At 60.3% G+C, this 27,858-nt stretch overlaps 1 protein-coding gene across 2 annotated transcripts in view; it reads right to left on the reverse strand.

Annotated features, from left to right (window-relative positions):
• The window catches only part of MAP2K4 (mitogen-activated protein kinase kinase 4), a 99,241-nt gene that overhangs the window by 1,285 nt on the left and 70,098 nt on the right, over positions 1–27,858 (reverse strand). Inside the window, exons 4-10 of one of the 2 annotated variants that reach the window (XM_068151667.1) lie at positions 25,388–25,507; positions 17,762–17,881; positions 14,009–14,093; positions 12,839–12,966; positions 5,069–5,146; positions 3,771–3,919; positions 2,320–2,365 (exon numbers count right to left, since the gene is read on the reverse strand). In XM_068151667.1, coding sequence (XP_068007768.1) covers positions 2,320–2,365; positions 3,771–3,919; positions 5,069–5,146; positions 12,839–12,966; positions 14,009–14,093; positions 17,762–17,881; positions 25,388–25,507 — 726 coding nt within the window. Of the gene's footprint in view, positions 1–2,319; positions 2,366–3,770; positions 3,920–5,068; positions 5,147–12,838; positions 12,967–13,900; positions 13,953–14,008; positions 14,094–17,761; positions 17,882–25,387; positions 25,508–27,858 lie in introns of both variants that reach the window. The other variant, XM_068151668.1, reaches the window with a different exon arrangement.

Here is a 27,858-nt window from a genome sequence, read left to right on the forward strand (position 1 = left end):
ACAGAGAGTGGCAGAAGGCAAACAAACCACTGCTGGGTGTGAAAAGGATGACCACAGAACCACAGAACCAAGCAGCTTGGAAAAGCCCTCAGAGGTCATCAAGTCCAACCCTGCACCCAACACCCAACACCTCCTGCAGCTCACCCATGGCTCCAAGGGCCACATCCAAGCCCCTCTTGAACACCTCCAGGGATGGGGACTCCACCACCTCCCTGGGCAGCACATCCCCATGGCCAATCTCTCTTGCTGGGAAGAACTTTCTCCTCACCTCCAGCCTAAACCTCCCCTGGCACAGCTTGAGACTGTGTCCTCTTGTTCTGGTGCTGGCTGCCTGGGAGAAGAGACCAACCCCCACCTGGCTACAACCTCCCTGCAGGGAGTTGCAGAGAGCAAGAAGGTCTCCCCTGAGCCTCCTCTTCCCCAGGCTAAGCAACCCCAGCTCCCTCAGCCTCTCCTCACAGGGCTGTGCTCCAAACCCCTCCCCAGCTTTGTTGCCCTTCTCTGGACACCTTCCAGCAGCTCAACCTCTTTCCTAACCTGAGGAGCCCAGAGCTGGACACAGGACTCAAGGTGTGGCCTCAGCAGTGCTGAGCACAGGGCAGAATGACTTCCCTGCTCCTGCTGGCCACACTGTTCCTGATGCAGGCCAGAATGCCCTTGGCCTTCTTGGCCCCCTGGGCACACTGCTGGCTCATGTTCAGCCTACCATCAACCAGCACCCCCAGGTCCCTCTCTGCCTGGCTGCTCTCAGCCACTCTGACCCCAGCCTGTAGCACTGCCTGGGGTTGCTGTGGCCAATGTGCAGCACCTGGCACTTGGATGTGTTCAATCTCCTGCCCTTGGCCTCTGCCCATCTGTCCAGGTCCCTCTGCAGAGCTCTCCTGACCTCTAACAGATCAACTCCTGCCCCCAGCTTGGTGCCATCTGCAGATTCACTGCTGATGGACTCAGTGCCCAATCAATTTTGTACACATTCACTGCATTCCATATTCCCAGATTTTAGTCTGCTTGTGCACAGAGCTTCATTGGCTTCACTGCCTTCCCCTGAGCTGCTCTGGCACTTTCATTGTGGGGGTGCTTTCCATCCACCACCCAAGGTCACCCTCAGTGCCTGCTGCCTGCCCCAGGGCAAAGCTCAGCCTTTGGAGGTCCACAGAGAGAGGCTGGGGGCATGGAGGGCTGCAGGACACAGCCTGCTGCATGGCTGTGGCACACAGGGAATCTGTGCTGTACTTGTGCAGCAGGGAGGTGGGACAGGAGCCCAGGGGGGTTGGGAGGCAGTGAGGGTGCAGTTAGCAGCACCTGGCTCCTCCACAGCATGGGCAAGGACAGAAACACTTCCAGGAGAGGTTCCAAGAGCAGCAATGGAGGCACAGGAGTGACAGAGGTCAAAGAGCAGGGTCAGGTTGCACCAGGGGAGGTCCAGGTGGGACATGAGGAACAATTCCTTTCCCAGAAGGGGTTGAACCCTGGCCCAGGCTGCCCTGGGCAGTGGTGGAGTCTTCATCTCTGGAGGTGTTTCAAAGCTGTGTAGATGTGGTGCTGAGGGCCATGGGTTAGTGGTGCCCTGGCAGTGCTGGGGTAACAGTTGGACTTGGTCTCAAAGGTCTTGTCCAAGCTAAACTGTTCTGTGATTCTGCCAGGGCTCAAACCCAGGCCTCCTGAGCCCTCTGCTCTGCCCAGGAGGCTGCAGCTGCACTGCCCAGCCCCAGCTCAGAGCAGCTGGCAAGTAACAGCACAGTGACTCTGGGCCAGGACACCAGGGCACATCCTTCTGCAGCTCATCACCACCATCAGGGACCCAGGGCATCATTTCATCTCCTGCACAGGTGGATCCCAGATGCCCACAGCCCCTTGAAGGGGCACTGCTGCCAAGTGTGACTCACTCAGCCCAAAAGCATTCCCCCACCCAGAGAGACTGCTGGTGTCCTGCTCCAGAGTCCTGCTCTTGCAGGTCTCACTTGTGCTGAGCATTTGCAGTGGCAGTTCTGCTCAGCCCCTGAGCAGGCTCCTGCAGGATGCCAGGAGCTCCAGCAGCAGTCCCAGGCCATACTCAGCATGCAGGGCCCACACCTGCCCACTCCAGTGCCCACCCACCTGCCCTGCAGGGACACCCCACGCTGCTCTCCCCTGCTTGTGACAGGCAGCCAGGACCCCACAGGCCAGAGGCAGTGGTGTGGAGGTGGTACCTCCTCAGGCTGGGGAGCTGAGGCCCTGCCCTGGTGGCCTGAGCAGACAGGGAGCAAGCTCAGCCCTGGCAGCCAGGGCTGTGTGAGGGCAGAGCTGCAGGGGCCAGCAGCAGCCTTGCTGTGCACTCACCAGAAGCTCTTTGTACTTTGGCCTTTTGGACTCGTCCTTTGTAAGGCTAAAGAAAGCAGAAAGAGTTAGGAGAAGGCAGGGCAGGGCTGCAGACATCAAGTGCAGGATCTGACAGCACACACAGAGTGGCTCCACCACTCACCACCTTCTGCACAACCCCAGTGCTGCCAGTGACCACAGGCATGCCCTCCCTCCTCCCCTCCTGCCCTCCCCACATGGATGGACACCAACAAACCCTGCTGGGGACTGAGCCCCAGGCAGCTGGAAGCAGGGCACCATCCGGGCTGCTGCCTCCAGGGGGCATGGGTCTGACTGCAGCACAACCACCAGCTTTGGGCACCAGCAGCTGGCCTGTCCTGCAGCCAGTGCCACCTGCCCAGCACTGGCAGGGCACACAGACAGCAGCCTGGCAGGGTGGCAGAGCTGAGGCTGCAGCAGACAGCTGTGGGGCTGGGGCTGTGCTCATGCCCAGCACTGGTGGCACATCGGTGCTGAGCAGGCCACTGGTGCCAGGGACAAGAAAGGTGAGAGAGCTGGCGGGTGGCAGCTGGGGCACAGGAGGGCCCAGCCCTGCTGGGGCGCCTCTGCACTGCAAGCAGCACAGCCAGCAGGGGGCAGCACAGGCCACCCAAGGCCCCGAGGCAGAGGGACCTGGCAGGGGACAGGGAACAGCGACAGAGGGGCTGCCAGGGGGGCTGTCGATGGGCACCAACGAGAGGTGGGAGCTCCTCTGCGGCTGTCCAGTGCCCGGCAGCTGCAGCTGGGCCCTTTCTCAAGCTGCAGCACTGCTGGAGAGGCTCCTGAGCCCTGGCAGGAGCAGGAGGTCCCAGAAGGCCACCACAGGTCCCAGTGCTGCATCTCCTGTGGGCTTCAGCATTAGGTCAATGGAATTTACCTTCAGCACCTTTCACATTTTGATGGGAAAATTATTCCTCAGTCCTTAAGCAGCACAGGTCCCACAGAGCCCAGGTGGGCACAGGCTGCCCCAAGCCCCTGCTGCACAGCGCCTGCAGGCTCTCCACCCACGGCTGACCACATCAGCCACCTCCATCTTGATCTAGGCCATCTCTAGTCTTGGTCTGGGAACACACCAGGAACCAACAGCCAAGGGCAGCTGCTACAGGTCCTGACTGTGACTGTGCTGAGCAGAAGTGGGCAGGGAGGCTCCTGGCCCTGCCAGGCAATGGGCAGCACCAGCAGAGATCCTCTGTGCAGCCATGAGACAATGCTGCCTCAGGCTTGGCAAAGCTCAGGCCAAGCAGCAGCTGTGTCCCCAGGCTGGGTCATGCCCTGCCCTGCTCACAGAAACCTCCTGCCACAGCTCCCAGAAGAGTCTCCCATCCACTGCACACCAGAGGAGTGTGTGCCCTGAGGTGCTTGGTGCAGGACCCCTCCCAAGGCCCCGGTGGCGGCGGGAGGCACTCCCAGCGCTCCCGGCCCGAGGCACTCACCACAAGTTGACGAAGTTGATGAAGCTGGGGGAGAACTCCCTCTCCTCCGAGTTGCTGAGCTGGGGAGGGTCTCCTTTCACCACCTGTGTCAGCTGGTCGAACACACTGTTCCACTTGGGGTAGGGGAAGCGCCCCGTGGCCAGCTCGTACTGCGGGGGACAGCCACGGCAGGTCAGGAGGGCTCGGTGCAGCCAGGGGGCAGAGGTCTGCAAGCAGCCTGACCCCAGGAGCTGGGATGCTGCACCCCAGTCTCTGTACAGAGCTCAGCTAAGGGAAGGGGCAACGGTGTGGACTAAAAGGGGAGATTCAGACTGGAGAGAAGGGAGAGGTGTTTGACACTGAGGGTGGGGAGAGCCTGGCCCAGGCTGCCCAGAGAGCTGGGAGCTGCCCCTCCCAGGTCAGGCAGGCTGGGGCTGTGAGCAGCCTGCTCTGGTTGGGGATATCCCTGCTGACTGCAGGGGGTGGACTGGAGGAGCTTTGAAAGTCTCTTCCCACCCAAACCCTTCCAGGGAAGCTTCAGCCAGCAGTGAAGTGCTGCCTGTGTTAGGAGCAGCTCCAGGTTTAGCCAGGCTGTGCCATGCTCTCAGGCTGGCAATGTCCTCCCCTCCATTGACTACAGCATCAACCAATGCTCTCACTGAGGTCTGCAGAAGTAGACCAAATCCTCTGGTCCCTTCCCAAGCATCCTAACAACCACCAAACCCAGGAGTGAAATCACACAGGCAGAGGACATCTCAGGCTGCAGGGAGCCACAGGGATCATCCAGACCAGCACCCTGCTCCTCTGGCACAGTGGAGAGGAGCATTTTACAGAGCACTGGAGAAGACAGAAGCTGCTGGTTTGTACTTGGTGCTTCTGCTTTCTCTCCTGCTCCAGCACCTGGGGAAGGGGAGGTCTCTCCTGCTTCCCCGTGTGAGCACCCAGCAGCGCTGTGGTTAAGCAGCTGGGTTCTGCACAGCCAAAGCACAGCAGATGCCAGGGCTGTAAGGGGCTTATGTACACAGGCTGGGTGCCCTGCTCTGCACCACCACACTCACCACCCCTTCCCAAGAGGTTTCATTCCTGATCCCACAACTCTTCCCTGCTCACATCCCCTCTGCAGAACACAGCTGCAGCTTCAAGGACCCTGGGGGGCTCAGGAGAGCATCTGCCTCGGAGGGGCTCCCACTGCTGCTGAGCCCAGGAGGTGCCCACTTCAGTCTCTGCCTGCCAACACTTCACATCAGCAGGGCTGGGCTCTGCTGGAAGCCTGTCTGACACCCCCACAGCCAGGCCCCCAGCAGCAGCTCCCCACTCACCAGTGTGATGCCCAGGCTCCAGACGTCGGAGCGGACGTCGTAGCCCTGCCGGGAGGCGCTGGGGTCTATCCTCTCGGGCTGCAAAGGGAAGGAGGAGTCACACACTCTGCATGCAGGGGCCAGAGGCACCTCAGACTCACCCAGGACTTGGGAGTTCATCCTGCAGGGCAGAGCCTGGCACAGCTCTAGAGGCAAACCTGCTGCTCAGGCAGGCGTCCAGCCCCAGCAGAGAAAGACCTGAAGGCCTCCCAGCGCGGCTGCCTGCAGGCCTCCCTCGGGGTGACACCAGATGGCACCAAGCTGGGTGCTGCTGCTGACATACTGGAGGGAAGGATCCATCCAGAGGGAGCTGCCAAAGCTGGACAGGAGAGCCCAAGCCAACCTCAACAAGTACAACAAGGCCAAGGGCAAGGTCCTGCAGCTGGGGCAGGGCAATCCCAAGCACAGATCCAGGCTGGGTGAGGAGTGGCTGAGAGCAGCCTGCAGGAGAAGGCCTTGGGGGGGTCAGGTGGTGACAAACTCCCCAGGAGCCAGCACTGGTCCCTGGCAGCCCAGAGCCAGCTGAGTGCTGAGCTGCATTCACAACAGGAGGAGAAACTTCTTTGTTGTGAGGCTGCTGGAGGCCTGGAGCAGAGAGGTTGTGGAGTCTCCTGCTCTGGAGACTTTCAAGCCCCACCTGGATGTGTTCTGTGTGCCCTGTCCTGGGTGACCCTGCTCTGCCAGGGGGGTTGGATGTGTTCTGTGTGCCCTGTCCTGGGTGACCCTGCTCTGCCAGGGGGGTTGGATGTGTTCTGTGTGCCCTGTCCTGGGTGACCCTGCTCTGCCAGGAGGGTTGGATGTGTTCTGTGTGCCCTGTCCTGGGTGACCCTGCTCTGCCAGGGGGGTTGGATGTGTTCTGTGTGCCCTGTCCTGGGTGACCCTGTTCTGCCAGGGGGGTTGGATGTGTTCTGTGTGCCCTGTCCTGGGTGACCCTGCTCTGCCAGGGGGGTTGGATTCACTGAGGTCCCTTCCAGCCCCTACCATTCTGTGATTCTATCATTTCCAGCCCCTCATGCTTGCTCATTTGAGTGGTTTGAGCACAGTGAGCATTCAGCATGGGGATGCTCTCAAATGCTTTGAAGCTTCCTGGATGTCTCAGCAAGAAGCAAAACACCTCAAGGAGAAGCCCATGGGGGAGCACTGACTCACACTGCAGCTCAGGAAGGACATCATCAGCTCAGGCTTACAGACCTGAGCTGCCCTCTGCTCCAGAGCAACACAAGGAATAACATCACCTCCTGGGTACAGAAGAGTCACTATGCTCCCAGTGATGGATTTGGCCCTAGGCTGTGGTGGCACAGCTGAAGGGAGAGCAAGATGGAGCAGAACAAACCAACCACAGAGCAGCAGGAGGCCTGGGAATTTCCATCCAGGTGACACAGGAACAATTCACACCAAGAAAGGGAGGCTCAGTGTGCCACACTCCAGGCACCCGGAATGAGGGCCGCAGACAAAGCCCAGCTTGTGCCAGGTGTCCTTCCAATGCCAGCTGCAGGTTCCAGGAAGGATCTGGAGGGGCTGGAAGGTGTCCAGAGAAGGGCCACAAGGAGGAGCAGAGGGCTGGAGCTGCTCTGCTGTGAGCACAGACTGAGGGAGTTGGGGTTGTGTAGGCTGGAGAGGAGAAGGCTCCCAGGAGACCTCATTGTGGCCTTCCAGGATCTGCAGGGGGCTGCAAGAAAGCTGGGGAGGGACTTTGGAGGGTGTCAGGGAGGGACAGGACTGGGGGGGATGGAGCAAAACTAGAAGTGGGGAGCTTGAGATTGGATGTGAGGAAGTTGCTGCCCAGGAGGGTGGTGAGAGCCTGGCACAGGCTGCCCAGGGAGGTGGTGGAAGCCTCCTGCCTGGAGGTGTTTGCAGCCAGGCTGGAGGTGGCTGTGAGCAACCTGCTGTGGTGTGAGGTGTCCCTGCCCATGGCAGGGGGTTGGGGCTGGATGATCCCTTCCAGCCCTGTCAATTCTGTGATTCTAAGGTGAAGCTGGAGCCTCCTCTGGAGCCTCTCCTTGCTCTCAGGGAGGTGTGAGATGGAGCCCAGGGACCTGCCTGGCTGCAGCTGGCAGCAGTGAGGCAGAGCCCAGCACACCTGGCAGCAGGGCAGTGCAAGCTGCAGCTGCAGCATGGTCTGTGCAAGGTCAGCTGCAAAGCCCCCAGTGAGCCACCAACCAGGCCAGCCAGAGCCAAGCAGCCCTCACTGCACCCACAGCAGCTGGCTAGAATCTGGCAGCAGGAGCTGCAGCTGCTCCCCACAGCACAGCAGCTGGATGTGCTATGGCAGGCTGCAGACAGAGTCACAGAGTGGGTTGGGCTGGAAGGGACCTGAAAGGACATCCAGTTCCTTCCCCTGCAGGGACACCTCCCACCAGCCCAGGCTGCTCATGGCCTTATCCAGCCTGGCCTCCAGGGAAGGGACAGCCCCAGCCTCCCTGGGCAGCCTGTTGCAGTGCTCCAGATGTGGTCTCACCAGAGCAGAGAGGGAGGAGAAGAACCTTTCTTGACCTGCTGGCCTGACTCTTCCCAATGCACCCCAGGAGGCCATTGGCCTTCTTGGCCACCGGGGCACAGTGTTGCTCATGGCTGCACTGGAAGAGTCCAGAGCTGTTCAAAGGTCTCTGAGGAGCAGGAAAAAGAGGAGCTGGTGAAGGGGTCTCCCAGATGACCTCCCTTGGCCTACCTCTAATAATGTTCAAGAAAATATCAACTCAGTGGTGCTGGAGCCTGCACACTGTGAACATCCTGCTGAGTAGCAGCAGAGGCTCCTGAAGGGCTGGTGTGATCTGCAGGGCTGGGAAGCTGGGCCCTGGCTGGGGGCTGACTCACTGGAGCAGACACAGGAGCAGCAGCACTCTGGGGTGATGGCTCCCAGAGAAGGAGGGGAGAGCATCAAAGGCCAGCAGAGCAGCACCTGCCTGGTGGTGCAGGAGGAACTGCTGCCTCCTCCAGAGGCACCACACAGGGACTTTGCCCAGCCTCAGGGTTTACACTTGCAAAGAATGCTAAAACCCCAAGGGGCTTATGGCAGGGCCACAAAACCATCTGAGCTGCATTAAGGGCTTAAGTTGCTCAGCCCCTAAGCTCCTCACAGAACAGCTTAAGAGGTGACTACAGCAGAGTCAGAAAGAACCTGCTGGGGAAGGAGCCTGTGGCAAGGGAAGGTCTCCTTAACTCTGCAAGGGAAGCAGAAACAAGAGTCCAGAGCCACCCACTAAACCCAGGCTTAGTGTTTGGTAGCAGAGGGGCAGCAGGGCAGGGATGGGCTGAGCAGCATCACTGCTGACCAGGACAGCTTGTGGGGCACTACAGCACATTCTGCAGCTCAGGAGCTGCTCAGGGGCAGCAGTTTGGGAGGTTGTCAGCTGGAGTTTCAGCCTCCCTACCTAACCTTGTCCCAGCCCCTCAGAGGGGGCCTGCAGCACTGGGGGGATGCTCCAGAAGTCCTTCAGGTGGTTGGCAAAGGCTGAAGTGCAGCACCCCAGGTACTTCCCCACAGCCTAGCAGAGAGGCTGGAAGGGAGTCCAGCAGGAAGCAGTGCCAGGGGATGACTTCTGCTCGAGAGGAGCTGTGCCACAGCTCTCCCAGTCTCCTCCCAGATTAGATTTCTCCGCCAGGGAAGTGCTGGCTGGGTGCAGGTTTCAGACAGGGGGAAAACTCCAAGCCCCAGCAATCTCCCCGAGCACCCAAGGGCATTTTAGCTGCATGAATTCAAACTCCCAGCCTGCTCAGACACCTGAGGGACTGAGCCCAAGTGAGACCCTGGGCACTGGGGCAGGAAAGTCAAGCTAGAGCAGAGGCCTGGAGGAAGGATTCTGAGAGCTCCTGCATCTCTGCAGCCTCTGGCTCCATGCACAGGGCACCTGGGAGAGCAGGGCTCAGGGTCACTGTCAGCTGCCCATCTTCACCAGGAGAAACAAGGAGCTGGAGGCAGCCCAAGCACTGCCTGCAGCCACAGCTCTGTGCTGAGCCTCAGCTCCTGCACTGGCAGGGACAGGCAGAGGTGTCTTAGGTGGGAGACAGGTTGTGCCCTGGCACCAAGGAGGCACCACACATCCCCTCACCCATCCCTTCCATCTGCACAGCACTGCTCAGAACACACCTGGAGCACTGCCTGCAGTTTTGGTCCCTGCTGTACAAAAGATGTGGACAGGCTGGGAAGTGTCCAGGGCAGGGCCAGGAGAAGGATCAGAGGCCTGGGAGCCCTCTGCCCTGTGAGGGAAGGCTGAGAGAGCTGAGGTTGTTCAGCCTGGAGGAGAGAAGGCTCAGGGCAGACCTTATTGCCAGGGACCAGCACATCAAGGGAGGCCAGCAGCAGCATGGAGACTCCCTTGGGACAAGGAGTCCCATGGCAGAGCCAAGGCTGCTGGGGACAAGGCACTGCTGGGGCCATTGCATTGGGCTCCATCAGCACAGCTGGGCACTGGAATCATCTCCCAGGGGAAGTGGTGGAGTCCCTGCCCTGGGCAGTTTGAAGGCTCAGCCTGACAGGGTGCTGGGCCAGCAGCAAGTGGGCTGTGAGCTGGAGAGCTTGGAGCAGATGGTCCCTGGGGTCCCTTCCAGCCTGCCAGGCTGTGACTCTGTGCTGGCTCCTGTCCCCTCCTGGGGCACCTCTCATTGCTGCTGCCCCCAGCACCTGTGCCCAACCAGCACAGCAGGCTGGCAGCACTGACCTGCAGGGAGCTGCACCCAGCTGCCAGCAGACACAGGGCTCTGCCCTCTCTCCAGCCTCATCAGGGCTTCCCTGGAGCACAGTGCCCTGTTTCACCATGAGCACCATGGCTCTGGAGCTGGCACAGGCTGTGTTGTGCCACAGCACTGCCCTCAGCTGCACTGCTCTGTGCAGCTCACTCAGTAACCAGCCCTGCAAAAGGTGTGAAAGGAAAAGGTCAAACACTCTGAAACTCAGACTCTGTGCTTGCAGCAGGACAGGTTAGGAGGTGATCTGCTAGAGAGCAGCCCTGGGGAGACCTGGTGGACAAGTTCTGCATGGGACACCAATGTGCCCTGGGGGCCAAGAAGGCCAATGGGGTCCTGGAGGGCATTCAGAGTGTGTCCAAGAGATCCAGGGAGGTTCTCCTCCCCCTCTACTCTGCCCTGGTGAGACCTCACCTGGAATACTGGGCTCCCCAGCTCAAGAGGGACAGGGATCTGCTGGAGAGAGTCCAAGGGAGGGCTGCAAAGATGCTGAAGGGACTGCAGCACTGCCTGGGGAGGAGAGGCTGAGAGCCCTGGGGCTCATTAGTCTGGAGAGGAGAAGGCTGAGAGGGATCTGATCAATGTCTATCAATAGCTGAGGGCTGGGGATCAGGAGGGAGGGGACAGGGACAGCCTCTGCTCAGTTGTGCCCTGGGATAGGACAAGGGGCAATAGATATAAACTGCAGCACAGGAGGTTCCACCTCAGCATGAGGAAGAACTTCTTCCCTGTGAGGGTCCCAGAGGCCTGGAAGCAGGCTGCCCAGAGAGGTTGTGGAGTCTCCTTCTCTGGAGCCTTTCCAGCCCTGTCTGGATGTGTTCTGTGTGACCTGTGCTAGATTCTCTGCTCCTGCTCTGGCAGGGGTTGGACCTGAGGTCCCTTCCAGCCCCTAACAGCCTCTGATCCTGGGATCCAGGGCGGACACCAAAGTCCACTGCCCAGACCAGATGGACACTGCACTGAAGACCTTCAGCTCTTGTGTCCTTGGTAGCAGCCAGAAGAGTTCCCTCACCCAGCACTTCCAGCACAGAGCCATGAGACAGGCAGCCACAGCGACACGCAGCAGCCAGCGGCAGCAGCAGCCACACAGCTCCCACCCAAGGGACCCTCAGCCCACGGGAAACCAAGAGATGCACAGAAGGGGCTAAAGCCCTCAGAGAGCTCTGCAAGAGCCCAGCAGAGCTCCAGCACTCGGCAGGAGGAGGGAAGGAAATGGGCAGCACGGACTGCCAGGAGCCACAGCTCAGCCTGGGCCACGTCCACCCAGCTGCTCTGCGGCTGCTGCCCTCCAGAGCCACACTGCCCTGGCATTCGGCTGTGGCACACTTGGGAGCGAGGGGGTTGGCAGGAAGCACTCTGAGCCTGCTCGGCAGGAACCCCTCCGACATGACCTCACCCTAGCAAAAGGGCTTCCTGCAGAGCAAGGAGAGCTGGCAGCCGCCTGGCACTGCCTGCCCCAGGCGCCGCCCCACGAGCTGTCCACCCCAAGCACCACCTGGCCCACGCACTGCCTGCCCGCCTCACGCACTGCCCGCCCCACGCACTGCCTGCCCAGCCCACGCACTGCCTGCCTGTCCCATTTGCTGCCCGCCCCACGCATTGCCTGCCCGCCCCACGCATTGCCTGCCTGCCCAGCCCACGCACTGCCTGCCCGCCCCACGCATTGCCTGCCTGCCCCACGCACTGCCCGCTCCACGCACTGCCTGCCTGTCCCATTTGCTGCCCGCCTCACGCACTGCCTGCCCAGCCCACGCATTGCCTGCCCCACACACTGCCTGCCTGCCCCACGCACTGCCTGCCCGCCCCACGCACTGCCCGCCCGCCCCACGCATTGCCTGCCCAGCCCACGCACTGCCCGCCCCACGCACTGCCTGCCCAGCCCACGCATTGCCTGCCCAGCCCACGCACTGCCCGCCCCACGCACTGCCTGCCCAGCCCACGCACTGCCCGCCCCACGCACTGCCTGCCCAGCCCACGCATTGCCTGCCCAGCCCACGCACTGCCCGCCCCACGCACTGCCTGCCCAGCCCACGCATTGCCTGCCCAGCCCACGCACTGCCCGCCCCACGCACTGCCTGCCCAGCCCACACACTGCCCGCCCCACACACTGCCCGCCCCACGCACTGCCTGCCCAGCCCACGCATTGCCTGCCCAGCCCACGCACTGCCCGCCCCACGCACTGCCCGCCCCCCCCCACGCACTGCCCGCCCGCCCCACGCACTGCCCGCCCGCCCCACGCACTGCCCGCCCGCCCCACGCAATGCCCGCCCCACGCACTGCCTGCCCGCCCCACGCACTGCCCGCCCGCCCCACGCACTGCCCGCCCCACGCACTGCCCGCCCCCCCCACGCACTGCCCGCCCCACGCACTGCCCGCCCCACGCACTGCCCGCCCGCTCCACGCACTGCCCACCCCACGCACTGCCCGCCCGCCCCACGCACTGCCTGCCTGCCCCACGCACTGCCTGCCTGTCCCATTTGCTGCCCGCCTCACGCACTGCCTGCCCAGCCCACGCATTGCCTGCCCCACACACTGCCTGCCTGCCCCACACACTGCCTGCCCAGCCCCACGCACTGCCTGCCCGCCCCACGCACTGCCTGCCCAGCCCACGCACTGCCCGCCCCACGCACTGCCTGCCTGCCCCACGCACTGCCTGCCTGCCCCACGCACTGCCTGCCCGCCCCACGCACTGACTGCCTGCCCCAAGCGCAGCCCACCTACCCGCTCTGGGCACTAGTGGGCGGTGCTGGCAGGCTGTGAGCAGCTCCTCCCTGCAGCACCACAGCACGGGAGACAGCCCTGGAAGCATCCTGAGCACCAGGCACTTTGGTCGCCCTGCCACGGCCTGGGGGCCTCTGCTGACACTGCCGGCAGCAGCGCCCAGCCCAGGGCTCGGTCTCCCCAGGGAAGGGGGAGCTCATCCCAGGGGAAAGAGGTCGACACCTCAGTCAGACAGCAGAGCCACAGTGTGCCAAGGCAAGCCCCTGCTCAGCCCGTGGGCACAGAGCCCCAGGGGCACAGAGCCCCCCGGGCCCCACTGCCACTCACCGCCATGTACGGCCGGCAGCCTGCGTCCCGCGTCTTGGCGATGGAGTCCACCAGCTGCCCACTGATGCCAAAGTCACAGAGCTTAATATTCCCATTTCTGTCCAGAAGAATATTGGAAGGTTTGATGTCTGCAAGGGAAACAAATTGAACCCCATAAGGTAGGGCTGAAGGTTTCAGTTTCCAGCAGGGCAGCTGCAGGGAAGCAGCAGCAGCGGTGCTGTGCCATCCCCACCGGACGCAGCCACAGCCACTGAGGGTCCTGATCAGGAACACAAGGAGATGGAACCAGCCCCAAGAATGCTGCCTGCCCAGAGCCAGACACCCAACCACCCTCAACACCCAACCACCTTCACTCTGCTCTGCTAAGACCTCAGCTGGAGTCCTGTGTCCAGCTATGGGACCCCAACAGGAGAGGCACATGGAGCTGCTGGAGAGGGTCCAGAGGAGGGCACAAAGATGAGCAGAGGGCTGCAGAACCTCCCCTGTGGGGACAGGCTGGGAGAGCTGGGGCTGTGCAGCCTGCAGAAGGCTCCAGGGAGACCTTAGAGCAGCACTTGAGTATCTGAAGGGCATCCACAGGCAGCTGGGGAGGGACTGTTCAGAAGGGCTGTGGGGATAGGCCCAGGGGCAGTGGTTTGGAACTGGAGCAGGGCAGAGTTAGGTTGGAGCTCAGGAGGAAGTTCTGCACAGGGAGGCTGGGGAGACACTGGCACAGGCTGCCCAGGGAGCTGCTGGAGACTCCAGCCCTGGACACATTCATCATCAGCCTGGCTGCATCCCTGGGCAGCTGCTGTGGCTGGAGCTGTCCCTGCTGCTTGCAGGGCTTGGACAGGATGCCCTTGGAGGGTCCTTTCCAACCCAATGCAGTCTGGGAAGCTGTGGAATCATCTCTTCTGGCAAAGCCCAGACCCAAAGGCAGTGAACAGCCCCTGAGGCACAGCACACCAAGCCTGTACTGACACTCAGGCAGTGCAGGTGCCAGCCACACCGAGCCCCAGAGCAAAGGCCACTTAGAATTCTTGCAGCTCTTTGTGTGGGCAAGAAGAGAAGGCAGCAGCTCACCTCTGTGAATGATTTTCAAGTTTTCTTTTAAGTGGTTTAGTGCTTTCACAGTCTAGGAAAGAAGAAGAGATGAAAAATAAGCAAGTGGCAGAAGATTCCTGCACTTACTGAACTGTTGGAGCTCCAGGAGCAGGGGGAAAGCATTAAACATGGTCTGGGTGCTGTAATAAAAGCATCTTGTGCCCAACCTCTCCTGCAAACAGAAGGTGATCAGAAGCAAGGACACACAGCAGCCCTGAGCTGCAAATACCCCACTCTGGAGAGGGGAGCAAGGGCTGCAGCAGCTTCTGCTGTTCATTATCTGCAGCAATAACCTCTTGAAGCCCTGTGCTGTACTTCTCAGCAGGCAACAGCTGGCCCTGTGCCCCTGCCTGAGCAGCAGCAGTGTGAAGGAGCAGCTCAGGGTCCTCTGGTTGAACCCTCCACCAGCAAATGGCAGTTTGACTGCAGAGGAGAAGCTAAAGCCACCCTGCAGGGTCACCATTCTAACCCCCTCTGCTTCTGCTGAAAAGAGCACTGAAGCCTCTGGCCAACAGCGGCCCTGAAGGTGCTGCCAAGGGGGTGTCCATGATGTGCTGCGCTCTGAGGCTGCTCTAAGGATGAAAGCCAGCACCGAGGGGCAGCTCCCCAGGTCTGCTCCTTCCTGCTTGTTCCAGCCCCATGCCCAAGGGTTTAGGTGATGAAGAGCTCTGGCAGGCTCTGGGGCAGCACTGCCTCCTCCTCACAACCCACCTTGCTCCTCTGGTACAGGCTTCTGCCCTGGCAGCAGAAGCTACCAGAACCCTCTGAAGCATGAGCTGCACTCCAGGCAGCCTGTGGTGCAAGGAGATCCTGTGGCTTCCCTGGACCTGGGCTCCAGCAAGAGGCAGCCTGCTGGGCCTGGTGACTGAATGCTGCTTTAAACCCCAGCTGACCCTGCCAGGAGCTTCTGCCCCCACCCTCAGGCAGGCAGAGCAGCAGCTCACAGCTCTTCCATCTTGGGTAAAAAGCTCTCACATGAAATGAAGGTGGAGCACACCAGGAGGTGAGCACTTGATGGGGCTGGGGGTACCAGAGCAGTGCTCACACAAACCTGCTGGGCCTGGATGCCCTCAGGGCCTAAGACACTCCCAGCAGGTCCTCTCCTGCTGGAGTCATTCAATGCCTCTCTCCACTTGTTCTCTACAACAAGGTGAGCATTGATGAGCCCCAGAACACCAAGCCCAGCAGCACCTGCCTCAGTTCCTGAAGCCAGTCTGTGCAGAGGACCTCCCTTGGGAGCTGCTGGGGCTGGAGCTGATGCCACAGCCTGCAGAGCAGTGCTCAGCAAGCAGCCCATGAACTCCTACCCAGCACAGCTGGGCTCACCTCCTCAGCAGCAGCTAGGGCAAGGTTTAGGTGGCTCAGTCACTCACTCCCAGCTCAGAAACAGCCAAGGTGGCCACTTCCCTGCTCAGGAAGTTACAGCTCTGGGGTGCTCTCAGAGTGCTGTCTGCAATGGCTGAGTGGAGCAACTCCCTGGGAGAGCCTCCAAACCCCTCTCAAGTCTCTGTTCAAGGCATCTTCTGTGGGGAAACAGCTCCCAAAGCCTGTCTGAGCCAAAGCTTGGGTCAGCAGCTCTGGAACACCCTGCAAACCCTAACAGCTACTCCTCTTCTTGCCCTCACAATATTCCATGGGACTCCAAGCAGACTGCTCCTGAAGGACAAACCTCATCCAGCCCATGGCCTTAAGCTGGAGCAGAGCAGATTCAGGTTGGATGTCAGGGACAAGTTCTGCACCATGAGGCTGCTGGAGCACTGCAACAGACTGCCCAGGGAGGGGGCTGAGGTCCCTTCTCTGGAGATACTCAAGGTCAGACTCAACAAGGCCCTGGGCAGCCTGATCTAGTTGGGGATGTCCCTGCTGCCTGCAGGGGGTTGGACTGGAGGGGCTTTGGAGGTACCTCCCAACCCAGAGCACTCTATGATCTCCTGCCTGCTTCAAGCCTTGCTTTGGATGGCAGCACCTTCAGTCAGCTGGTGGTAAGATGGTGCAGCCCAAGGGCTGCAGAACAGCCACCATCTGCCTTGGACAGGAGTTTCAATCCTGGCTGTACACATCCCAGTGTGTGCCAGGGGCAGCAGGTCCAGCTGCAGGCAGCACTGGCTGCCCTAAGAAGAGTGAAGATGGTTTTCATCAGAGAGAAGATGAGAGCAGAATCTGCTCATAACCTTCCCAGAGGTCACAGCTGCTGAGGTGCTGAGCACCTCCCCAGCAGCTCAGGACACCAGCTCACTGCAGGTGCTGCAGATGGCACTGCTGCCCATCTGCCACCAACACAGCACAGCTCCAGCAGGCACTCACTTTCCCTTGGCACTCCTGAATGGTCCTTCTGCAGCCCTTCACCTTCCAGCAGCATCACTGAACTCATTTATCTGCCTTGGTCTTAGCTTCTGACTGGGCCAGGCCTCCCAGGGTAAGCCAAGGAAGCATCAGCCAGGTTCTCCACCTGCTGAAGCCTCACTTCTGCTTTTGGGAACCTTTGCACAAAGGCTGCCTGAGGACTCTCTGGAGTGGCTGCAGAAACCAAATGGACCTGACAGATCTCTATGGGCAGCAGCAGGACAGAGGTTTCAGGATCCCTCTCAAGGTCCTTTCCTCCACAGTCCAAACCCAACAGTTTGTTCTGCAGGGCCAGATCTTGCCCTTGTGTTTAGACCACCAAGGGTTCATTGACTCACAGCCAGGGATGACCTCAGAGGGCTCCTCACAGGGAGGCAGTGGGGTCCATGCAGCAGGGCAGCCCTGGCTGGGACTCAGCTCACTCCACCCCCTAGGGCACCAGGGGATGGGAACTCAGCTCCTACACAGACACCAACCTCTCCCTGCTGACTCCAGAGGAGGTGAGGAACTCACTCAGACCAGAGCCTTGCCCTCCAGTAGTTCTGTGGTGTCCTGGCTCCAAATGCCCAGCCCCCTGCTCCCTTCCCAAAGCAGGGAAGGAGTCAGCTCACCCCTTCCTCACTCCCTGCACCCAGCTTCCACACTGCAGCCACCACCAGCACAAACAGGACTGGGGAAGAGGCTGCTCTTGGTGCTGATGTTCAAGGGGGACAGAGCAGGAAGCTGCCCTGAGGTCTCTTTAAGAACTGACTACAGACCCCAGGACCTCTGCTCCCCCTCTACTCTGCCCTGGTGAGGCCTCACCTGGAATACTGCATCCAGCTCTGAGCTCCCCAGTTCAGGAGCGACAGGGATCTGCTGGAGAGAGTCCAAGGGAGGCTACAAGGATGCAGAAGGGACTGCAGCACTGCCTGGGGAGGAGAGGCTGAGAGCCCTGGGGCTGTTCAGTCTGGAGAGGAGAAGCCTGAGAGGGATCTGATCAATGTCTATCAATAGCTGAGGGCTGGGGGTCAGAAAGGAAGGGACAGGGCCAGGCTCTGCTCACTGTGCCCTGGGATAGCACAAGGGGCAATGGATGGAAACTGCAGCACAGGAGGTTCCACCTCAACATGAGGAGGAACTTCTGCACTGTGAGGCTCCCAGAGGCCTGGAGCAGGCTGCCCAGAGAGGTTGTGGAGTCTCCTGCTCTGGAGCCTTCCCAGCCCTGTCTGGATGTGTTGTGTGTGACCTGTGCTGGATTCTCTGCTCCTGCTCTGGCAGGGGGCTTGGACTGGAAGCTCTCCAGAGGTCCCTTCCAGCCCCTAACATCCTGGGAGCCTGTGACCTGCTTTCCCACCAGGCAATACTCCATGCCAGGCTCCACTCAAGGCCTGTGAGGAGCTTGGTGCAGCTCAGCTGCACTCAGACCAAGCAGCTGCCTCCCACCCTGGGTGAGAGAGCTGAACTGGTCACCTCAGCCCCAAGGACAGACACCAAGGGTTCAAAGAGAATACTCACAGCTAAAGTGATTTTGCCTAGGATTTCTTCTGGGATAACATCATCTAATACACTATATACATATTTGTAAAACTTATCAAAGGAGGTAGACATGAGCTCCATGCAGATCCAGCAGTCACCCTGCAAGGCAAGAGAGGAGAGAGGCTGTCACTGCCAGGGGCAGAACAAAACACAGGCAAAGCCCCCCCCGAGCACAGGGAGCTCCCTGGAGCCAGGGAGGTGGTGGAGTCACTGTCCCTGGGGGTGTTTGAGATGTGGCACTTGCACCTCCAGGACAGCTAGCTCCAGAGTGTTGAGTAGAGAAGCAGGACTGCAGGTGAGCCTGCTTCTGACAGTGCTCAGGAGAGAACCAAAGCATGCAGGAGGATTTCACTCAGACACAGAGGAGGTGGGGAGAGGGCCACTCCTGCAGAGCTCTTCCCCATCAAGTCATCACAGAGGCACAGAAGGTTAGGGGCTGGAAGGGACCTCCAAAGCTCATCCAGTCCAACCCCCTGCCAGAGCAGGAGCACCTAGAGCAGGTCACACAGGAACACAGCCAGGTGGGGTTTGAATCTCTCCAGGGAAGGAGACTCCACAACCCCCCTGGGCAGCCTGCTCCAGGGCTCTGGCACCCTCACAGGGAAAACATTTTCCTCCTGTTTCCATGGAGCTTCCTCTGCCTCAGCTTCCACCACTGCCCCTTGTGCTGGCATTGGGCATCCCCCAGCAGAGCCTGGCTCCAGCCTCTGGGCACTCACCCTGCACAGCTTTAGCAACAGCAAGGAGCTCACCCTCAGGCTCCTCCTCTCCAAGCTACAGAGCCCTCAGCTCCCTCAGGCTCTCCTCAGGAGGAAGATCTTCCACTGCCTGCAGCAGCTCTCTGGCTCTGTGCTGGACTCTCTCAAGCAGTTCCTTGAGGTCCTTCTTGAACTGAGGAGCCCAGAACTGGACACAAAATTCCAATGTGGCCTCAGCAGGGCAGAGTAGAGGGGGAGGAGAACCTCTCTGACCTACTCACCACAGCCCTTCTGATCCAGCCCAGGCTGCCCTTGGCCTCCCTGGCCCCCAGAGCACATTGCTGCTCACAACTCAAGCTCCCAGAGTCTCAGCTCAAGCAGCAATCAGCAGCAGCACCCTCCAGGCACAGCTAACTCCAATGAACTCTGGGCAGCAGAGCCTGGGGGCTAAGCTGGATTTTAAAGTAAGATGTGGTACCATCAATTTGACCTCAGGGTGGTAGGGAGGAACAGGCCCAAGGCCATGGCCTGGGCAGTGTGGTGGTGCTGGGCTGGACTCAGTGAGCTCAGAGCTCCACCCCAGCCTCAGGGGTTCTGTGAGAACACACCAGCAGCAGCCTGCATTTGACAGGAGGGACTCCTCCAGTGGCAGCCTTGCCCCACAGGCAGCTCTCTCCCCACCTCCCTCACCTCACACTGAGCAGCTCAGCCCTGCTGTTACATTGGAGATGCCAAACCCGAGGTGAACCCAAGCTCCAGCCCTGCCTGGCTCTCCAGGGGGCTGCAGCAGCAGTGCCACACCAGCAGGCACAGCAGGACGTGACCAAACCAAGCCCTCCAGTCCTGACTGCCCTGCAGGGCACAGCAGCCATGTCCCATGGATGAGCAGTGGCACCCCTAGGGCTCAGTACTGGCAGCTCTCTGCCAGCTTTGTTGGTGACATGGACAGGGGAACTGAGGCACCCCCAGCAAGTCTGCAGATGACACCCAGCTGTGTGGCCCTGCCAGCAGACTGCAGGGAAGGATCCATCCAGAGGCACCTGGGCAGGCTGCAGAGCTGGGCCCAAGCCAACCTCATGAAGTTCAACAAGGCCAGGGCCAAGGTCCTGCAGCTGGGGCAGGGCTCAAATCCAGGCTGGCTGAGAGCAGCCTGCAGGAGAAGGCCCTGGGGGTGTCAGACTGTGGGCAGGGAGATCACTGCAGCTGGCAGATGTCACAGCAGCAGTGCCCTGGGACTCCTGTCACTGAACACAAAGGCTGAGGCTCATCAGAGAACACAGCAGCTGAGCACTGCCCTCAGCCCTGCTCCAGAGGAGGGAAGGATGCTGCAGCACCATGGGGAGCTGCACCAGAATCCCAGAGCTGCTTGGGTTGGAGAAGCTCTCCAAGCTCATCCAGGCCAACCAGCAGCCCAGCCCCACCATGGCCCCAGGAGCCATGGCCCAGGAGCCATGGCCACAGCTTGCTGAACACCTCCAGCCATGGGGACTCCACCACCTGGGCAGCCTCTGCCACTCCCTGACCACTCTGGCAGCAGAGAAATTTCTCCTCCTCTGCAACCTCAGCCTCCCCTGGCACAATCTCAGGCCAGTTCCTCTCCTTCTATCACCTGAGACTGGGGAGCAGAGCCCAACCCCCCCTGGCTGCAGCCTCCTCTCAGGGAGCTGCAGAGAGCAATGAGGTCTCCCTCAGCCTCCTCTGCTCCAGGCTCAACACCCCCAGCTCCCTCAGCTGCTCCTCCCCAGCCCTGCTCTCCAGACCCTTCCCCAGCTCTGTTGCCCTTCTCTGGCCCTGCTCCAGCCCTCAATGTCCTTCTTGCAGTGAGAGGCCCAAAACTGAACCCAGCACTCAAGCTCCATGCCAAGGCTGAAGCAGTGCCTCCTGCTGAGCCAGCTTTCTTCTTTCAGCCACCAGGCCATCCCATCCCCTCTGGTGGGTGTCCCTGAGCTCAAGGGAAGCCCCACTCCAGCAGTCAGCTCTTGCACATCACCCATGGCACTGTGCCCTGACACCCAGGGGGTGTCTCCTGGGACTGGAGAAGGAGCAGCACACAGCAGGAGCTGTGAGGGGCAAGCAGGAGCAGTTCCCTGAGGAGCCTCTGTCAGGAAACACTTCCAGAAGGAGAGGAGGTAGCTCAGGAGGCTTTGGCCCTTCCCAAGCAAACTGCCCACAGAGGCTGCCCCTGGCCTCGCTGCAGCCCTTCCCTGACTGCAGGCTGGGACATCTGTCTGCCTGCAGGGTTAGACCTGGGACTCCTCTGTCCCATTTGGCTGAGCACTGCACTGCCCAGGCAGTCAGGATTCAAGAGCCTCTGCCCTCTGCTGCTCTGCACCCACAGCTCCCTGCTGGCACAGCCACCAGCCTCTCAGCAGTGCCCAGCTGCCCTGCTGCTGCTCCTGAGCCTGGGCTAAGCTTCCTGCCAGTCACTAGGTTCTGACAGCCACCTACTCAGCCTTTGAGCTTCTCTAGGCAGCAGCTGAGCTCCTCTGAAGAGGCTCAGATCAAAGCCTTTCACCTTGCAGAAGCAAGCAGAAGATGACTTCCCACTGCAGCACCCCCAAGCCTGGAGAGTCTGACCCTGGCTGAGGGCAGGTGGTGCCAGCAGGATCTGCCTTTCACAGCTGATTTCCTTACAGTGCTGGGACCAGGCTTGGTTAACATCTCTGTTGGTGCCAGGGACAGTGGCACTGAGCTCCCTCAGCACCAAGCTGTGTGGTGCTGCTGACAGCTGGAGGGAAGGATCCATCCAGAGGCACCTGGGCAGGCTGCAGAGCTGGGCCCAGGACAACCTTAGGAGGTTCAACAAGACCAAGGGCAAGGTCCTGCAGCTGGGGCAGGGCAATCCCAGGCACTGATCCAGGCTGGGCAGGGACTGGCTGCAGAGCAGCCCTGGAGGAAAGGCCTTGGGGGTGCTGGGGGAGGAGAAGCTCAGCAGGAGCCAGCAGGGAGCACTTGCAGCCCAGAGAGCCAAGCAGAGCCTGGGCTGCAGCAAGAGAAGTGTGGCCAGCAGGGCCAGGGAGGGGATTCTGCCCCTCTGCTCCACTCTGCTGAGACCACAGCTGCAGCTCTGGGGCCAGCTCTGGAGCCTCTGTGCCAGGAAGGCTCTGGAGGGGCTGGAAGGTGTCCAGAGAAGGGCCAGGAGGAGGAGCAGAGGGCTGGAGCTGCTCTGCTGTGAGCACAGCCTGAGGGAGTTGGGGTTGTGCAGGCTGGAGAGGAGAAGGCTCCCAGGAGACCTCATTGTGGCCTTCCAGGATCTGCAGGGGGCTCCAGGAAAGCTGGGGAGGGACTTTGGAGGGTGTCAGGGAGGGACAGGACTGGGGGGGATGGAGCAGAACTAGAAGTGGGGAGATTGAGATTGGCTGTGAGGAAGAAGTTGTTGCCCAGGAGGGTGGTGAGAGCCTGGCACAGGCTGCCCAGGGAGGTGGTGGAAGCCTCCTGCCTGGAGGTGTTTGCAGCCAGGCTGGAGGTGGCTGTGAGCAACCTGCTGTGGTGTGAGGTGTCCCTGCCCATGGCAGGGGGTTGGAGCTGGCTGAGCCTTGAGGTCCCTGCCAGCCCTGGCAGCTCTGATTCTGCTTCTCACCCTGAGATGCTGAGCACAGAGCTCTGGTCCTGCCCACTCTGCTGAAGGGCTTGCTGGGGGAGGCTGAGCCTTCAGCAGTGCCCCAGGAGCTCTCACTCCCAAGGGGATGGTGCAGCACTGACCTGCCCTGGGCACAGCTCTGCTTAGGGGGTGGGGTGAGCCAGGTTCAGATACTGCTGAAGTCTCTTATTCCCTTGCTGTGCTTCCCTGCTGCCCCAGCTTCAAAGGATGGAATTAATGCTCCAGCAGGTACCTGGCTAGCAAGGCCTTCCCTGAGCACACCCTGGGCACCTCTGAGGGACATGACCTGGAACCTCCCCTTGGCAGGAAGGGGCTGAGGACAGGGGCAGGCTGCTGTCCCCTCAGGATCCAGTGTCCCTGATGCTGAGTGTGGGAAAGGAAGCCTCCAGGGACCCACACAGAGCCCAGAGGGAGCTCATGCCAGAAGCTCTCCTGGCAGCAGGACAGGAGGCCTGGACATGAGGCATGGTGCAGCAGCAGCCAGGCTGACACTTGGGTGCTGCATTTGTGCTGACATCCTGGGAAGGGCCTGGAGCTTGCACAGCTCTCCACACTTTGCTCAGCAGCACACAGAGTCCTGCCCACAGACTTTTCTTCACCTCAGCTCAGAGCCTCAGCATTTGCCTTCAGCCAAGGCTGGGTCAGGCTCCACACTTGGTAGAGCTTGGGCATGGGGAAGCCTTCCCAGCCCAGCCTGTGTGTCTGAACAGACAGGAGCCAGCAGAGCATGGGGGAAGGAAGGATTGGTGTCCTTACTCCAGGGACTGAGATTTGCAGCCAGAAGAGTGAGCTGCACAGCTCCAGGGGCAGGCTCTCCAGAAGCAGGAACTGAAGATCCAGCCCCAGGCTGGAGCTCTCCCCACACCAGTGACCTTCTCTGCCAGCTGCCTGGTAAAGCCCTGCAGGACTCAGCACAGGCTGCTGCACCTGATCAGAGGTGAGCAGGGCCCAGCAGGTCCCCATGTTCCTCCTCCCCTGGAGCAGATGGACTGGGCTTGTGCTGAAGCAGTGGAAAAGAGCCAAGGCTACAGCCTGTGCCCCTCCACTCTGCCAGCTTCAACTCCAGAGCAGCTCTAGCTGGCAGGTCCTGCCATTCATCTTCTCCAGACCCCTTCCCTCTTGCAGATGGACCAAATGCTGCCCTCCAGGGCTGCATTCCCTCTCCTCTGCCTGCACTGAGCAGACACAGCTCAGCCTGGTGACTGACCTCCAACCACAACAGGCCTGTCCAGGCCAGCTTCCCCACTGCTCTCCCTGGCCTTGTGAGGCTGGATGGCAATGGGAGTGTCTGTGCACAGCACAAGGAGACAGAAGGATGCCTCCTGGGGCCCTGCAGCACAGCATCTACCTTAAATGACAACAGTGGATGCTAAACCAGTCACAAACATGTGGTGACTGACATCAGGAACAGCTAAACTATGTGAGGATTAATTGTGGCCAGCTGACACAGCTTCCCATGTCTAATTCCAGCCCTGGTTCTGTTCTTCACTTGGAAGCACTCCTGGAGGCATCCTGGTGGCTAACCCACTCCCCAGCATGTGCTGGGTGCATGAGGGCCCCAGCAAAATGACAGCCCCCAGGCTACTTATGGCACAGACTGCCCCTGCCAAGGACAGTCAGGAAAGTTTGGTCTCTGTCCTGAGAGGAAGAGATGCAGAGAACAGCAAGAAGTTCTTTACTGTGAGGGTGCTGGAGCACTGGGACAGGCTGCCCAGGGAGGTGGCTGAGGCTCCTTCTCTGGGGACACTCAACGTGAGGCTGGGCAGGGCTCTGGGCAGCCTGCTCTAGCTGGGGCTGCCCCTGCTGAGTGCAGGGGGAGGACTGGATGAGCTGTGGAGCTCCCTTCCAACCCAGAGCACTCTAGGAAGGGTGATCAAAGCTCTGGGAAGGTTTCTGTGCATGAGGCAGGTGGCACTTAGTGGTTAAGAGATGATGGAGGGGGAACAGGGCAGCTGTCCAGAAACACTCAGTGGCCTGCAGAGGAGGACTAAAGGTAACTGCTCAGCACCTCTCCAAGCACAACAGGAAGAGGAAGCGCTGCAGGCACTACCCAAAGCAGCAGGGTGGAAATTCAGACTCAGGCAAGGTGGTGAACCTTCCCACCAGGGGTGGGCAACCAAGGGCAGTGCCTCCATGGCTGCAGAGAGCAGGCATGTGCCCAAGGGCAAAGGGAACTCATGCAGCAAGAGGCACTGAGCACACAGACAGCAGGGCTAGGGCAGGAGACACCCAGCTGCACATGGCACACTGCCAGAGCCAGAACCAGGAGTTTGCCTGACCCAGCATGGCTGCCCTTGGGCTTTTAGGCAGCTGCAGGCACAAGCCAGCAGGAATCAATGGCAGCCAGCTGGGGGCTTCTGACCCAGCCAGGTCACCTCAAGGAAGCTGTGAGTGCTACCAGCTGCACACAGAGATCCTCCACATCATCACCTCCAACCTCTGACACCTCCCAGCCACTGACAGAAACCACCCCTGAGGCCATGCTGTGGCAGGCCAGCAGCAGGCACTCTGCATGGAGCCAGGAGCTCAGCAGCAGAGCCAGAGAGGAGATTCTGCCACTTGACTCTGGGGAGACCTCACCTGCAGGGCTGTGTGCAGGGCTGGAGCCCTCAGCACAGGAGGGACCTGCAGCTGGTGGAGAGGCTCCAGAGGAGGGCCAGGAGAATGCTCAGGGGGTTGGAGCAGCTCTGCTATGAGGAGAGGCTGAGGGAGCTGGGGGTGTTCAGCCTGGGGAAGAAGAGAAGGCTCTGAGGAGACCTCAGAGCAGTCTGCCAGTACCTGAAGGGGTCTGCAAGAATGCTGGAGAGAGACTGTTTGCAAAGGCCTGCAGGGACAGAACCAGGGACAACGGCTTCAAACTAGAGCAGAGCAGATGGAGATTGGATGCTAGGTAGAAGTTCTTTACTATGAGGCTGCTGGAGCACTGCAACAGGTTGCCCAGGGAGGTGTTTTGGGCCCCAACCCTGAAGGTATTCAAGGTGAGGCTGGACAGGGCCCTGGGCAACCTGATCCAGGGCAGGATGTTCCTGCTGAGTGCAGAGGGGGTTGGACTGGAGGAGCTTTGGAGGCCCCTTCTATGATTCCCTGACTCTAGGAGAGAGGAAAGCAGGCCAGGGGAGCCAGGAACATGCAGAGAGCCACAGGGAGCAGCAGGCACAGCACGGCCGTGCTCAGCAGTGCCCAGCTGGCTGTCCTGGCCAAACACCCATGATTAAAAGCAAAGAGCTGTGAAACCTAAGAGAAATGAACTCTCTCCTCCCCAGTGCCAAGAGAGCAAAGCAGGCCAAGGGCCAGAGTGGTGCCCACCTCTCTGAAGAGAGCTCCATAGAACTGGACGATGTAGGGGCAGTCGCTGCTCCGCATCACCACGTCCAGGTCCATCAGCAGCTGCTTCTGCTCCTTCTCATCCACTGTAGACCGAATTCTCTGGAAGAGGAAGAGGGGCAGAGACTTTTGTCACTCACCTGCCTGTCACTGCACCCTCACAGCCCTGCTGCTGGAGCAAGCACCAGCAGGGCCCCAAGCCCCAGGCTGAGCGGGCAGCCCCCCGAGGGCTGTGCTCTCACCCCCCCTAAGGCCAGTTCCTTCAGGCAGCGATTCCCCAGTCCCCTCAGGAGCTGCTGGGCAATTGCTAAGGCTGAAGGAAATGGCTCTTGAGCTGCAATGCCAGAGGGAAGTTAAAGAGCAGAGATCCCATTGCCCTGCAGCAAACCAAGCCCAGGGACAAACTCCTCCCCCTCAGCTCCTGGCCGTGCTGGAGGGAGCCCCGGGGGACCATCTGAGATGGCTACAGACAGGCACAGAGGAGCAACAACAAACAAAGGCTCCTTCCAGCCTGGCTGGCAGGGTGAGAAGGGAGCAGGCACCTAGGGCAGGGGAGACACTGCTGTGGTGGTGGGCAACAGGCCCATGAGCTCTGCTCACCCAGCTAGCAGCTCTTGGCCCAGGGAACAGCAAGGCTGGGGAAAAGAGGCTTTAGCCATGCACAGAACATCTCCACTGTGTGTCTCTGAAGCTGTCTCTGGATGCACAAACCATCCAGAACCTCTCCTCTGGGCTTGGAAGAACAAAGTGAGTTGGGACAGAGAATGCTGCCCACGTCCAGAGGTGCAGCTCATTCAGTGAGGGATGGAGAAGCCCATCCCCAGTTTGAGATTTCACAGCCACATTTCATCTCCTGTACCAACTACTGCACTCCCTGAAGCACAGGAGAGGAAGCTGGGATCCTGGAGGGCTGACTCATGGTGAAAAGCCATGTTTAAAAGGGGAGGGGGGGCAAAAAGGAAAGGAAAGGAAACCCACTTGGCAGGAAGCCCAAAGCAACTGAGGTGGCCTGGAGCCTCCCTGGGGAGAAGAGACTCCCTGGCTGCCCAAGAAACAAAATCTACTGAAGGCTGTGGGAAAAATCTGTAGGGTGCCAGAAGGACTTCAGCAGCAGGGCTGGCCTGGGAGCAACTGCTGCTGGCAGCCAGCCCACAGGCAGCACAGCACAAGGCCAAGGGGCTGCAGGGGCTCTGCAGCTGGCCATGGCTGTGTGCCTCAGCACTGCCCTGACAACCCACACCACCTAGGGATGATTGAGCAGCCTTACCTTTGGTGCATCCTGATACTGGGGCATTTCACCACTTGCTGTGTTCTAGCAGCTAGAGCTCAGCCCTAGGCCTGTTCCCAGTGCCCTGCTCCCCCCCAGGGCACTCCAGAGCACTTGGGCTGAGTGGCAGGAGGCTTGCCCAGCACAGCCCCAGCTGGGCCAGCCAGCCCCTGAGGTGCTGCCATGCAGGTGCCCTTCTGGAGTCCCAAGGAGAGCAGGAAGGTGGCTCAGGGGACTAGCAGCCACCTCAGATGCTTCACGTCTAGGTCACTGGTTCAGGTCTGTTTCACAGCAGCTCAGAGAGGTCACTGGGGACAGCCTGAGCAGTTTGATGATTCCTGTCCTGCACCTACACCACACAGAGCTCCACAGCCCCCTGCTGAGACCCCAAAGGCTGAGCAGAGCAAGTGTCTGGGGCCCCCAGCAGCACTGGGTGAGCAATGCTGCTGCTCTGAGCCCTGCAGAGGGTGATGGACACCAAAGCCAGCAGGGTGGGCCCCATGAGGAGCAGCCTAGTGCCTCGCTGAGATGCTACCCACAGCTCTGAGAAGTTCACCTCTCTGGTGAGCAGAAGCATCAGCAGCTTTGCTCCATACTGTAGCTCCCATCTCCCTTCTGTGCCAGCCCTGGGTCTGTCTCCAGAAAGCCTCCTTCCTGGTCACCTCAGGGTCTCCCCAGCCCCTCCCCCCTTCCTCTTTAATCCTGGCCCAGCCCTCCCTGCAGCATGCTCCTCAAACTCCACAGCCTCCCCTGAAGCCTCTCCTCCTACTCCTGACATTTCCTTCCATCCTGTTTCTTCTCCAGCTCTGGAAAGCTTGTGAAAGACATCTTGTGTGGAGGAGGTGATTTGAACTGCACCCCAGAACAACTCTGATCCCAAAGACTCCTCCCTGCTCCCAAACCCCCTCCCCAGGGAGAGAGAGAGAGGGCAGGCAGAGGATGGAGAGTGGCTGGCTACAGGGCAGAGCATCTGGGCAGACACAGGAGCCAGAGGACGCTTGGAGAAGCCAGCAGGGCCTCCCCAGAAGCACTGCTTCAGGGAATGAAGGCAGGGACAGGATGCAAGACTGGGAGGTCTCACACAGGAGTGCTGGAGCCTGGCAGATGGAAGAGGAGGGAAAACTCTCAGGAGCAGTGAGCAGCACAGGGCTGAGCTGAGGTCAGCCCAGGCTGGGACTGGGCCTCA

The sequence above is a fragment of the Melanerpes formicivorus genome, unplaced genomic scaffold (assembly GCF_026170545.1).
Source record: "Melanerpes formicivorus ecotype bairdi unplaced genomic scaffold, bMelFor1.0.p_v2 SCAF_21, whole genome shotgun sequence".
NCBI classification, from domain to species: domain Eukaryota; kingdom Metazoa; phylum Chordata; class Aves; order Piciformes; family Picidae; genus Melanerpes; species Melanerpes formicivorus.